The sequence below is a fragment of the Haliaeetus leucocephalus genome, unplaced genomic scaffold (genome assembly GCF_000737465.1).
Source record: "Haliaeetus leucocephalus isolate CR32 unplaced genomic scaffold, Haliaeetus_leucocephalus-4.0 Scaffold153, whole genome shotgun sequence".
NCBI lineage: Eukaryota > Metazoa > Chordata > Aves > Accipitriformes > Accipitridae > Haliaeetus > Haliaeetus leucocephalus.
Window position 1 is genome coordinate 109,468 of NW_010972589.1, and position 14,574 is coordinate 124,041.

General features: G+C 36.1%; 1 protein-coding gene across 5 annotated transcripts in view; it reads right to left on the reverse strand.

The window, feature by feature from the left end:
* EZH2 (enhancer of zeste 2 polycomb repressive complex 2 subunit) overlaps positions 1–11,774 on the reverse strand; it is a 34,071-nt gene extending 22,297 nt beyond the window's left edge. For 2 of the 5 annotated variants that reach the window (XM_010562017.1, XM_010562016.1), the window contains exons 1-5: positions 11,745–11,774; positions 6,861–6,984; positions 6,208–6,336; positions 3,208–3,324; positions 1,689–1,827 (exon numbers count right to left, since the gene is read on the reverse strand). In XM_010562017.1, the coding sequence (XP_010560319.1) occupies positions 1,689–1,827; positions 3,208–3,324; positions 6,208–6,336; positions 6,861–6,977 (502 nt within the window). In that variant the 5' untranslated portion in view covers positions 6,978–6,984; positions 11,745–11,774. The remainder of the gene's footprint in view (positions 1–1,688; positions 1,828–3,207; positions 3,325–6,207; positions 6,337–6,860; positions 6,985–11,744) is intronic. The other 3 variants (XM_010562020.1, XM_010562019.1, XM_010562018.1) reach the window with 3 other exon arrangements.
* Positions 11,775–14,574: the final 2,800 nt, after the last annotated feature.

Here is a 14,574-nt window from a genome sequence, read left to right on the forward strand (position 1 = left end):
AAACTGAAGGATACAATGCTGCATATATCTGCTTATTAGCTTATATTCTGCTGTAAAATTGAGAGGGCAGCACAGATAGACAATAAGGCAGAGAGGAAAATCGTAGTTAATGTTGACAGAGACTGCTGTTATTTTTCAAAAAATAACCATGAGCTGTGTGGGAACTATAGAGCTTATCACCACCCTTTTGAACTTGGACTGGGGTTGGATGTCAAACTATAACTTGAAGGAAACTAATAGTTTTGTTCTGTGTAGACAATGAAAACAGGCAGGTACTTCATTTGGACGTTTTAAACAGAACTCTTAATATACACACACAGGTTAGTATGAATTTCTCTTCCAAAAGTGCAATTACAGAGGTAGTTTACAATTCTGACTCTTATATGGGAATGCCTCTGGATTACAGATTCCCACAGCATTTACATTTAATTACAGTCAGACAAGAATATTAGTTATTGGGAGACTAAAATATCATCTTTCTACTTTCAATATATAGTTTTGAAGGACCCATAATAACAGTAATTGCCATCATAAACCTGGGACTCAAGATGGTGAAACAAGATTAATTTTAAAACTAGACTAATTTAATAAGCTAGACTCATTTAATAATAAATTAAATCAATAATAGAAGACATTTACTAGTAATGTCACCATTTTGACATAACCAGTTCTCTGACAAGGATGTCAGAAATCAGTAAATCTGTAAAAATATCCAAAGGCAAAAACCCATGTAACATTTCATGTTCCTCATGAAATATAAAGGCACCAGCTCTCCTGAGGACATTAACAAGACTAGTCTAGGACTGAGTAACATTTATTATTGAATCACAGGCTTAACCTTCATGAGTGGCACACAATACTCAAAAATGTGGTTCTCTTTCTCAGTCACCCCAGCATTAACAGGAATATAACCAACTTTAAGAAACAATTCCCCATTTGGGGGTGGGTAATGTTTCTGTGAAGGGGGAAGCAGAGTAGTCAGAGAAACCTTTGCAACTGTGAAGTTCAGGCTTGTAAAAGCCAGTTCTGAGTGGGCACATAGAGCAAGTGAAAGGTTGCTACTTCACTTCAGACTTAGCAAACTAAGAGACAGATGACATGGCATGTAGTCTAGCTTGCCACACAGAATAAGAGGTAAACTACACCTAAGAATACACATATATAGTGTAGCAACAGAAGGATACAACTTTGCTCTGTAAGCTGACTTACAGAAAGGAGGTTTTTAAATAGCTAATAATTTCCTTAAAGGGAGGGGAAAAAAAAAACAACAAAACAAAACACAACACAAAACCCAGAAGAGGTTATTCTATCAAATCACATTCACAAGTATTGTTATTATCAGAGTTTTGCATAATTCTCCTCCCACTTTCAGGACACATGTAGGGACATTACACTATTATATTCCAAAGCTGTGAGCATGAAATTGAAGACCAAGAACTTCTCCAAGTTGTATCTAAGCATTATGATGAATCACTGTATGGTCTAGGGAAAAAGTCAATGTGTTTAATTTTTCTGTACTACCACTTTAACACTTTGCAGCCTTGTGAAAATGCAAAGCAATACATTTAATTAAGGAAGTCTATTATACCCAATGTAGGGATTTTAGAGGTACTACTGTAACAATCAAGCATCAGGCCTTAACAAGCAACACTGACAATTATTTATATAGGAAGAAGTGATTAGTATACCTGAGTGTTTGGGCTCACCTCTGTCTCCATGCACTTTCCCATCATAGTTCTTGATCAGTTCTTCAATAAAGGTACCATCCTGGTCAAGCACTTCATCTCCCATATACGGAATGTTATGTAAAACTGTTTCATCCTCTACCTAGTAACAACAGTTATAATCAAACAATTTAAAATTGCGTTTTCAATTGACCATTTCTCCATTGCCATTTTCACAATCTACAAGTGTCTAGCTATCACAGTTAACTAACTGGCTTCACTGCTTTACCACATTTACCATTAACTAGATAAATAAAACAAAACCCTCAACAATTTTTTGTGCTAGTGGTGACTGGCTCAGGATACTGACACTAGCTCCTAACGTTAAGGTTAGCAGGGTGTTTCTGTAAAGCTTCTACTACTGAAACACAGGAAGCTACCTAGCTTTGGGAAGCTTGCATTTGATAAGTTCATTCTCCCTTCCTTCCTTCTCTTCCACAGCAATGTGCAAGGGAACCCACCCCTTCATTGCTTTGCCAGAGATAAGAAAATATGATACAAAAAGACTCTAAATTCAAGTTGTCTAAACAGCAAGCACAGAAACATGCCTCACAATTTAATCTGAATGCCACTGACTTTTCTTTTTGTCTGCATATCGACAAAATGCATTAATACTCCCATGTTTTGTCAGTAGAATTTATGAACCTTGATACTTAGCTGTATCTTCCAATACTACAGAAGAACCTTCTATTGTTAAGAAAATAAATGTAAACTCTCCTGCTGATCATGATTCTGCAGCAGTGCAAAGTATCCAAACAGTGGTGAATTGAAAGCAAGTAGAAAAATGTGTGGAAGAACTCTGTACATCTACTGATAAAGCTGGTTATTTAAATCACTTTGCTACAATTATTATTGTAATACCCAGTCAGCAAAGGTGATCATATACAAAACGATGTAACAAAGATTTGTAATAAGCTAAGCTTTTCAAATAAGCCGAATACCTACATCAGAAATCTAACATTATGGCTTTTGCATACAGTGAAGCTAATCAGAAGATAAGGCTATACTCAGTTGCTATATAAGAATGACCATTATGTGAGGACACTATTTCAGGATTAAGTTCTCTATTCCATAAGAATTACTATTCTGCTACAGATACATTGGTTGATAGTCTTACATAAAGACATTCATACCCCTCAGAAAATATTTCTCATTGCACTAACTATATGCTTTCAAATAAATCTACATTTGCTAAATACCATACAAGACAATTCATCACTTGAATTAAATAAACTTAGGGTCTCTTTACAGCAAGGTTTTAGAGATATTTAGGTTCACTGAGGAAGAGGTTTAGTTTTCAATCAAAGTTACCTTCCCCCCCCCCATTTTATTTGGGGGAGCCTATTTCTGATTATTACTGCCTTATTACGAATACCAAAAAGATAAGGAGCATAACTGGCAACAGATTTTTGCTGCTTATTTCTAAAATTAACCCTTCCCTTTTCTCCTTACATTCCTCCTCCGAGCACTTTTTTAAACTTACCATAAAATTCTGTTGAAGGGGAGACCAAGAATACATTATAGGCACAGAAGCAACAGCATTGAGAGTCTTCAGTGGGATGACTTGTTTTGGAAAATCTATATCACTGGTCACAGAGCACTGAAATAAGAGGCTGAAGTTACACTTACATAGCAATATCAGAAACAAAAAGAAAGAAAAAAATCACAGAAGAATACTCTACAATGTAAAAAATGCAAAGTGTTTGTCAAAATTAGCCATATCAGCCTTTGAAAAATGCATCAGATTTTTAGGGCATAATATTAAGAATAGGTTTAGCAAGAAAAAGACACAAGAATTATTTCTATGTCAGTACCTTGCTAATAGGTCATGATGGTTTTTTCCACTTATTATTAAGTGCCCATGATATATTTTACTCAGACTATTTGACCTACAATACAAATTATGTTTGGTATCTCAATACAGATTTAATACCTGTTGCTGCTATACTGATGTTAGAGTATATACTCAAGCCATCAGAGAGCCAACTGAATTCCCCTGGCTTCAGATCAATACACTGCAGAAATCATTAATTATTTATGTTAAAAAAAAAAAATTACTTTAATGCCAGCAAGACATCTTATGGAAGTAAATCCTCCATATATCTTGTTAATTCTTTCCCTGTTTGCTCATTGTTGTCTGTTTATCTTTATCCTATCCTCAAGCCTTTGATTATGCACACTGCTTACAACGGAAAAAAGAAAATTAACTCTTAGTATCTAACTCTGGACATGTCAATGAGTTTTTCAGCTACAGGACTTCTTTTTTTTCCTGATTCAGAGGTTTATGTAGCCTCCAAAAGATAAACATGCCATAGAAATACAGACAACTTCTAGGTTATTCTTGCACCTATTCAACAGTTAACAGACACAGATCAACTTCTCTCAAATACTTGGACAGCAGTATGAAGAACTCTGAAAAAAAGTTACAAACAAAAGCAGACAGGAACATACAAAGCTAGGGAAAGTACAACAAAGAGCATTTGGAGGTAGGTAAAACAAAGCTTAGAACAGCTATCATAGCTACCTGAAAGGAAAAAAGGAAGTGGAGACAAAAGATCTTTCTCCTTTCCAGAAGGGAAAGATGAACAGAGCTTCACATTTCTAAAGAAATACACAAAGTAATGTAACAAACAGTATACAGAGACAGTACCCCGGTAGAATGACACAAGCCAGATTTATTTATTTTCTTTTTAATCTTCAGCAAATTAGATTAGATTTCTGCTGTGTATATCAATACTCAAGACACTGTCCTATGCTAGTGCTTTATTCCCATTTCAGGTTAATGTTTAATTTTCTAGCTAGCAGCCACCTAGCATATTTTTCATGTATATTTAAAGAAAAATGCAAAAGTAAAAAAATAATTACTTTTATCTTTGGAACTAGAAGTCTCAGGCTGACAAATGAGCTATGTCAAAATGACTCAAAGTGTTTGGTACCAAGTCTCAGTTATGTTGCCCTGTTGTTTTGGTATGGAACTCAGCTTACTGTTTATTAGGCTAGCACAGGACATGTTATGGTCTCTGGTTGATGCTGACTGGACTAGCCATTGGAGAAAATCTATGTCACCAGCGATGCCCTGCAGTCTTCACCAAACACATGAAGGCTCTCACAAAACCTTTCCATCAGGTTACTAAACTTCTAGCCAGTGTCCTATGCAACTCTGAAGAAATTTAGCATATTAAGAAAAAAAGTATTTTAAGGTAATCTTTTAAAACCCCCACCATTTCTTTGCCTCACTTCTCTCACTATAAATTATGGCAATCTTAAATCAAGCATTAGAGTTCTGATTCATGAGACAGAGATTGGATTTGTATGCAGTAATTAGTGTGCTCTATCAATTCAGGCAGGAAATCAATTCAGGCAGGAAATTAAGATAAAAGAATAGTGAATCAAGCTAAAAAAAAGAAAAAAGAAAGAGGAATGATCTTTCACTAACAAAAAAAAAAGTGAAAACCGGATGTGTACCTGTGTCAATTATTATGAGAAGTCCTGATCCTACAGTGCCATATAATAGGTATAGAGCTGTACATGAATAATCGCGTATTCATTCACGATTAAAAGACAACACTCAGGCAAAGGTCCTTGCCTGTTTGCATTTGAACACGCACGCACACAAATGCACCTCCATGACACACACACACACATCCTCAGTTCCCCACTAAAATTTTAGGGAAAGGAAAATCTGAAAAATTTCCTTGAAGAGAAAGTGGTTTGTTTTGGGTTTTTTAAACTATTCGGAGTAAAATCTTTCCATTCTCATCACACTGAAAAGAGTTAGCTTTTCAGATTATTACACATAAAACAGCTTCAAACTAGCTTAGTTTGGAGAAGTGCCTAAAGAGCAACTGAGAAAGAAGATAAATTAACCTGGGCTGAATACAGAAATTTGGAGTAGGCTTAGAACTATTTGAGCTACCAACATGAAAGCCAGTTTAGGTGCTCAAATTGCATCACAATCATGGAAGTGTTTTTTCACAAATTTAGCGTCCAGTCTGCTTGTGCAACACAAGAGTGCATCAACTCAACTAACTCCTTTTAGAACCTCTGTGATTAAATTACTTTAATTAATATAAAGAAGACTTTGTCAAGTGCTTTAACTTAGTAAGAACCAAAGTAACTACTCATTTGTACCACTGGGGTCAACCCCAATAGGAGCAAGATCAAACTCCCAATATCAGTGAGACGGTTTGATTAAAGGATGCTGAGGATTATCCAAATATTATCAGAAATAAAGAAGTTTCACTTTTGTGTGTCATTCAAAGCTAGGTAGCCTGCTATGTATTTATTGCTTTCCAGAAGTCATATAATTGAAGTAAATAATAAATTCTTTGAGACTGGTATAAAAAATATTTTAGCTGCCAAGTCATGTCATGCTGGAAGAAAAAAAAAAAAAAAAAAGGAAGAATAGCCAATTTTCCAGTAATAAAACGAAAACGTGCTAACAACCTTGTAAGTGGAATTACCACAACACATGTTAACCAACCTCCCTGGTCCCGCGCAATGAGCTCACAGAAGTCATGATGTGAACAGGCTGTATCCTACGTTGTTTCCATTCTTGATTTAAGATTTCAGTTCTTTCCATTATCTTCTGACGATTAGAATTAAACATACTCTAAAAATTAATCACAATTGTAAACATTACCAAAAAAATCAAAGACTCTAAATTCACCTGCTAGCATCTTAAGGCACTATAACATTTACTAAAAAAATAAACAAAACCAAACAGGATAAAAAAAAGTGCTCAAAACTCACCCCCCCAAATTTTGTTTAAATGTCAGTGAGGCTCAATATAGTTCATTATCCCTTTCTTTGACTCAAACCATGTTCTCATGTTTAGAGACTCAGAGGTTTAGCATGGAACTAAATTCTAAATGGAATTAGAAAGCGTATGGGGCTAAAGAAGTTGCCGTACTTGCTCTCCACAGTCTTTTCTTCTACTTAGCATGCCTGATTCAATCATATATAAATTTGTCATACCTGTTTATAAAGTCACAGAGTTAAGACAAGTTTTCAGTACATTAACAAAGTATTTAATGAAATTGTTATTGCAGGTGTTAACTGCAGGACAACTCAGACTTCAGAAGACAGTCAATTTTTGTACCATTTTTTAAGCAATAGAACCAAAAGATGACATACCTTTACTTCATCTGCACGTCGAAACCTCTTGAGCTGCCTCAGTCTCATATATTCTGATTTCACACGTTTTCGCCAACAAATTGGTCCCTTCTCAGATTTTTTTCCGGTTTGACCCATGATTATCCTACAAGAGACACTGTCATGTTAATATTACTGAATCTAATGCCGCTGCTTACAGAGGAAGTTAGAGTGAAGTTAGGTAGGCTAAAGACATTCCTTTAATACCTTTCATATCCAATTCCTTTAATTCCTCTCAATCAGACACTTGCAATACCATACCAATCCAACAAAAAACAAACAAAAAAGAAATTAAAACATACTTAAGTGATAGACACCGGAAAACAGTAATTTTAATTACAAATCAGTGGGACCATTCACATTTGCCTTTCCCTCCTCACAGGAGCGGTCCTCTTCAGTAAGATACCAACTTGTTCTGGAGTTGATTTCAAGTGCAGAGAAGTACCCCAAGTACAGTCCTCCTACCCAGCCACTCAAGTGTCAAAAAATTCTAGAAATTCAGATGTAAAGAGTTTTGAAACAGCCAGAATGAGACACCTTTCTCTTTTCTCAAGTATTCTACAAAAACCCAAACTGTCCAGCTGACTGCAAACAAGACACTGTATTCCACTTTTACTGATCACCCTCCTAGTACCAAAAGCCTCATTTTTATGCTACAGGACTGCTGGCAATGAAGTTGTAATTTTACATTATAATCCAAATGTGTTGCTAGAATATGCCAATCTGCTCAGCATTTTTCAAAATCAAGGACCGTATGCTGCGACTATGCTGGCAATGACTATTTTGACAGCATCCTGAAACAAAACCACTACATTGAAGACTGGCTTCCTCTCAAGAGTCATGCTGTAATAACTTACAGTATTTCACTGAATAGCTCAAAATAGCATTCACAATAGCCATCGTGGACTGAAAGGCTGAAATGTCAAGTTTCCCAAGGTTAATACATTCTCAAACGAGCATAATCAATTTGAGCAGAAACAATTCCAGCCCTTCTAATTATCAAGGTAAGTAAACATGAACAGAGGTGTCTTCTTCAGGCTGGAGTCAAATGCCCAGTGCTACCTCTCCTGCCTCACAGCACAGCTCCCCTGACAGTCACGAGTACAACTTATCCAAGATATTGAAAGCTCTTTGCTGCTGTAGGCAGAGCTCTATTTTCAGCAGTTTTGTACAGGATGGATTTGAGTTATATCAGACCTTATGACAACTGGGGCCAGGGAGTGGGGATCAATACAGAACCTGTTTATTCTCAGTACCATGCCTTCATTTACACTGAACACATTTACCTTGAACAAAAGGTAATAGTCTATAAGAGCATGACACCCATTTTTATGCAAGACATTAAATCTTATTTTGTAAGAAAAGTTGCTGGGTTTTTAAATTTAGAATGAAAGTGAATCAACAAACAAATGGCAGAATTGCTGACCCAAATCATCGGAAGAATCCTTTGAGGAAAAAAGGCAAAGCATATAAATAAGTTTCACATAATGCCCAAAGCACCTGACTAGACAGAGGGGGAGGACAAAGAACCAGCAGCAGGAGGGATATAAATCTAGAGCAAAGTGTCAAACACTGTTGCTCTGTTTCCATGCCTCAAGGCAGCAAGTAGAATCCACCTGTATCTCATTTGTCACAACACCAGTGGTTAAAAGAGAATGAGATAAATAAAATAATAATTAAAAAAATCCTAGACCGTTCATGTTAGAGCATGGTAAAAACAATAAGTGATTCAAAGTGCACTACGATGTTGATTAGAGAACAGCATAAAAGCATTATGAAGTACAGAAAATGCATTGTATTATAGGCTAAACTAAGCAAAGCAAAAATATGGAAAAACATCCCATTAAGTGGAAATAAATTAGACATAGACTAAGTATCCTTAAATAACAGAAAGACAGAAACTCAATTTGTAAGTCATACAGAACATCAAAATCACTTCAGTTACGGTTCAGCCAAAAGACATGGAGAAAGTACCAATGAATTCAAAAGATAAGTGAAAGCTCAGCTGACAATACTGAAGTAGCATATTCCATAAAAACAAAACACAGATTATGTTTACTTACTCTAATAGTGCATCAACCACAGCCCTTCTTATTCTAGTTTCCTGAAGAATAACAAATGATTCAGGCTTTAAAAAAAGCTTTCTTAACTAAAATTAAATTGCCAGATAAGCTCTGCTCATCAAAAGCAGATCTATATGGAAATTATATATAATTCGATTAAAAACAACAACAACAAAAAAAACCAACAGAATTCCCATCTTTCTTTCATACAATGGAAATACAGTCCCCAGAAGACCGTACAAATAAGGTTTTAAGACCTGAGAGAATTATATCACCATCGAATAAACAAATCCAATCTATTCTATTTTTCAGTAATTACCAATGTTACCTGTTGTATTAAAATGGTAAGAAAAATAATACTTTATAAGATAAATGCTTCCTTTTAAAACAGCGTAACTTAGGCACACTGAGGTCATTCATCTGAAAACAAATGTGACTTACAAGAACACTCTCCTCTTGCACTAGTTTCAAGCTGCTATCTGGGGCACAACATAGACAACAATCTAATGCTCAAGGCACCAAATAACAAATCACAGAAAATGAAAAAATGCACTGTTGCTCATGTCAAGTTATGGCAAGAAAAAGTTCTTCTAGATAAAGTAATATGTTAATGTGCAACAGTCAGTGGGATACACATAGTGCATTAAGTCAAATATGTATAAAGTAGAAACAGCCTCTTAAGTGGCAAGTCCGTATTAAAAGAAAAAACACCAAGTGGAAAGGAAGCATGTGCATGTATAGGTTATAGAAAAATCATAGCTAGGAAAAAAGCAAAGTGTCCTGGATGCATGTTTGTAAAACATTAATTTTGAAAATCCCTGAAAATTTATTAATTCATTCTGATTTTGAGCACCAGTTTTTCAAACCAAGCAAGCCACATTTGTATGTTTCTGGACAGCTGAACACCACCAAACTAGAATTACAGTGTTGTTAACATACGTACTATCGTAAGAGGTAATTATTTCTCTGTCCCTAATCTCAGAAGTATGGGAAAGAAAAAGCAAACAAGGCATGGGGCAGGGAAAGAAGAGCAGACAGAGTTAATTCTCACAGTGCAATTGATCCATCATCCTCACATTAGGACTATAGCCAAGTGCCACTGACAATTTCTAATGTCAATTCAAAGGTTGCCCCAAAAACTATACATTTAAGAAATCAGACCTGAGAAAATGGGATAAGAAGTTTCGCAGACAAGGACAGCCCATGTCGGGTCAGGGCTGGGGGAGCAAAAAATGAGACAGAAAGATGAACTCTTACAGAAGGGTGCTGGACATTACCTCCATCCCTGCAAGGAAAAGTAATTTGGAGAATTAAAAGACTTCAGCAAAATATCAACAAACTCAGTCTCTGGGGCAAATCCAGGACTGTAGATGTTGTCTCAAGCCTACTATTGGTCCACTTGCACTAGTATCTGTAAGAAAATCCTTTCCTATATCACTTTCTTCCACCATTTCTGCTGTTCACATTTGTTAGTACTCTGAGCTGTAACAAACTACAGAGTTTTCACTTAGCTAAACAAGTGAATTTTAAGATCAATTTGTCAGAACTGTTAAACAGTTTCTATTTAATAAATAAAAACATTATACTGGCTTGTCTTAGTGCAATGGTCTGATTTTGAAAGCCCCCAAGCCATGACCCTCTTCTCTGTCCCCATTTCCCCTTCTGAATCCTGCCAGCTGTTTCTATTGTTTTAAAACCTTTTTCTTTCCCATTTTCTCATCCTTTTCATACAAAGGGCCTACAGAAACCATCTAATTGTTAAAGAATCCACTCCTGAGAACTTTTATCCAAAAGAAAGAAACTATGTAGCAGTCAACTCAGTTATTTATGGGCAATTATCTCATCTTTAAAATAGATACAAGAAAGCAAGCATAACTCTAAAGCAGTTATACTGTTTCTAGAGAAAACTTGGCTCCCAAGTGCAGAATGACTTTCATTAACCTTGCCAGACCTTACCTAGCACACACTAAGGAGGAAACCTTGCCATAACTCCCTGCACCCTCTTTGCAGAAGAGGGAACACTGGGAAGTGTGGTGAGACATCCCAAGTGATTCTAGTGTCAACTTGGTACAGCCACAGAGAGACGGACTGTCTCATTGCAGACTGGAAAAATCACCCCGATGGCATAGCAAGCAAGGAGATGCACGTGCCACACTTTAACACAAAGGCTTAACACCTTGGGTCCAAAGCTGCGTTTTTAACCCAGCCAGCCCTCCCGGAGCACAGCACTGCAGAACTGATGTGACCCCACGCTGCCTATTCTATACACACAGCTGAGCATTGCTACACTGCTCACCTGCTCTCATACCACCTGTATTCTTCCATTATTTGTAATATTACAGCTACCTAATGCCCTGAGCTATAAAGTATACCCATGCACAGTATACCTAAGTGCATGGGTAGAACTGGACATGAGATAATTATACTAATGATAGGATCAATGTAATTCTAAACAGACCACCATCAAATACAAGAAAAATAACACAACTAACACCTCTTTTTAACCAATAAGGAGTCTGAACTATGGTATTAGGAATAAGACATAGTGAACCCACCTAAACACTGATTTTACAAAAACCCTACAAGAAAATAAAAACACATAGCTATTCTTTTCAGTTCCTACTCATGCTTGCATACCTGGAAATGAAAAACAACAGCCAGCAGTGTCCTAGACCATATACGTTTGCGTTTTAAATAAACTTCGCTGAGCATTTCATAATGAAGTTATGTACAAGATCCGCATTCTTTACAGTAAGTTTTAAAGGAACTTCATGCCTATAAGATTAAATCAGCCAATACTTACTTTCAGCAGCCAAAGAGTGTACAATACATCTAGAATTCATGAGACAAGTGTAGAAATTGCTCCTGTTTTGCCTACAGAACATAGAAATAGCCTTGTTTAAAGACAACGTCCTATTTTTTTCGATCATTTTGGTAATATCCATCAGTGACAGACAAACACACAGATAATTCGTTAAATTAGATGGTCTATTTAAGCTATTAAATTAGGTGCCATTTAAGCACCTCTGGCTACCACACCAAATTTTGGGGGGGGGAATGTAATGAAAATTTTCAAACTGAAAAGCATGGCAGAACAAATGAGGGGGTCTGCCCTTTTGAAAGAATGCTATTAGTTTGTAATTGTGCTTAATATTACACAATATTTTAAACTGTACCAATATTACATTATCTTCTCTTTATTCAGGATTTCTGTTTGGAGATATTTACAAATTAAAACATACTGTGTACAGTATAACTTCTCAGTTCTTTTTGTGAATTAATCTACACTCAAAAGGTTGTTCATATACTTTAAATATACGCATACACTGATATAATACTGCACTTAAGAGCACTCTTGACCAACAGTTTCAATGTGGGGGGCGGGGGGTAAGGATGGAGGGGAATATAAAACCCAACAGAGAAACTGCATATGCAAACTGAACAATAAAATGAGTCATCATGGGTTTTGTTGCCTACAGTAATGAAAGAGTAATGAAGGAACAAAATAATTCAGATGGGGAAGGGGCAGGTAGCGGGGAAGTACTTCTACCTCCCATAAAGTCAAAGATGAATGCTTTCACATTTGCTTCGCCTTGAGCGAAGCAAAGGAATGTATTTAACTGCATAGCCCTGCTCAGTGAACTACACCACACTGCTTCTTGACCTCTTCTACCTCACCATTAGCATGCCCACTGCCCTGTGAATAGTGAAGTGCTTCCACTAAGTTCTCTGGACTGGATGCACTGGTAAATTCAAAGCATGCATCTGAGCTGGCTTCATGAACTGTCACTTCAGATACCATAAACTTATTTAGATTCAATACTACATAATGAAGGTACTCACCGAAGTAATTTCTTCAGTAGCGATAGCATCTTATAATCACCCCACCCTTCCCAATGCTTTATTCTCACCCCAATACTGCCTACTGAGCTGCAGCCACTCTTCTCGAAGGGATGCATGGTAAACTGGATTAAACTGACCAATGATAAATAAAAGCTCACTTTTGTGATTGTTTTCTGAAACACAGATCAGTTTGATGATCCCATCCACATCTGTGGCTTCCTGTACACAGCTATAAAGTATTTGTTAGGAACTTGGACCAACACTAGGGAAAAACTAGTACAGACAATTATGCCACAAACAGGCAATGGTTTTATACATCAGTTTGCCCTGGAGTGGCAGGCATGCTCTTTAACTGTAAGCTGTTATCAGATCCGGACAGCATACAGGTGTCTCAGCCTGAGCATATGCACTCTTACTAATGGAGAAATTATTATATATTAAACCCTATCTGAAGTCATCATTGAACTTCTTCAAGCATCTACAAAACTTGGGGTTTAGTTAAAAAAAACAAACAAACAAACAAAAAAACCACCAAACAACCCCACCACACCCTTCTATGCTTTTCCTCAAACTAAAAAAAAAAATTTTTTTGCTCAGGCAGCAGAATTTAGGACAACTGTCACATTCAACTCAAAAAGCAGAATTTAGCAACAGAAGTAATTAACAAGATTTTTCCGTAAGCCTGCAAAAAATTCAATACTTGTTAGAAAACAAACAAACAAAATATAACACATTTCAAGTATCAAAAATCAATGCATTAAGCTTAGATCTAAAGTTGTTAACTACCTAAAACCACGTCATAAAAAAACTCAAATGATCTTTTATGTTCAGGATTTTACACAGCACAGTACAACAAAATAATTGTTCAACTGCAGCTAAGTATTTTTCAGCTATGTTAAGCTAAACTTCACTATTTAGAAAGTCTTGGAAATTTACTTTTAGTATTTTACTTTATGCACCCTAAATGCAAAACAAGACAATACTCTCCATGAACCTATCCTAAACCTTTCTAGAGCAAGCAGTTTCCAGTAGACTCTTACCACAATTATCAAGCACCTGAAAATAACTATCAATAAAACACATACATATTGCCAGACTTAAGAAAAATTGACTTGAAAGTTAACTATAAATTAATGCTGTAATCTGCCAGATCAGTCTCCTTCATTTATACCAAACTTTTTTTAACAGCAGAGAGATTCATCAAAAAACTACGGTCAAGAAACAAAATTACTCTCTTGGGCTACGTAAGAAAAATTGTTCACTGCCATGATTTCAGGGCTGCTAACTATTTCCACATTAAATTATGCAAGCTGCAGGGGTGGGGGTAAGAATTACACTCCCAGCACCTCGATGGGCTTTTTACCTGCGCTATCAGCAGACACACAAAAAATATGCTCAGAAGTTTTGTAGTTGCTTGCTACTCTGCTACTCTTTCTGCATTTTCTAAATCAAAATAAAACATGGTTTTCTTTCAAACTTATCTATGTAAAATAGCACATTCTCATTTCTATGGGAAGAAAAATATTCCCAAGGCCACTGTGAGCTTGGGTAGTTCAGATACCAAACCTGACCGACTAACAAAAATCTCTAGCTCTGAAATACAACTACATAGGAAAGATTAACATAGTTTATTAATAATATTTCACTACAAAAGCAATGACAGCACATTTACTATTTTACAGAATTAGTCACAGAGTAAACGGGAGTAAATGTAGTGTGTTTTTTACTATTCTACACTATAGAGATGCGGTATTTAAAATTTACAGTGCAGTTCAATATATTTTTAGTCA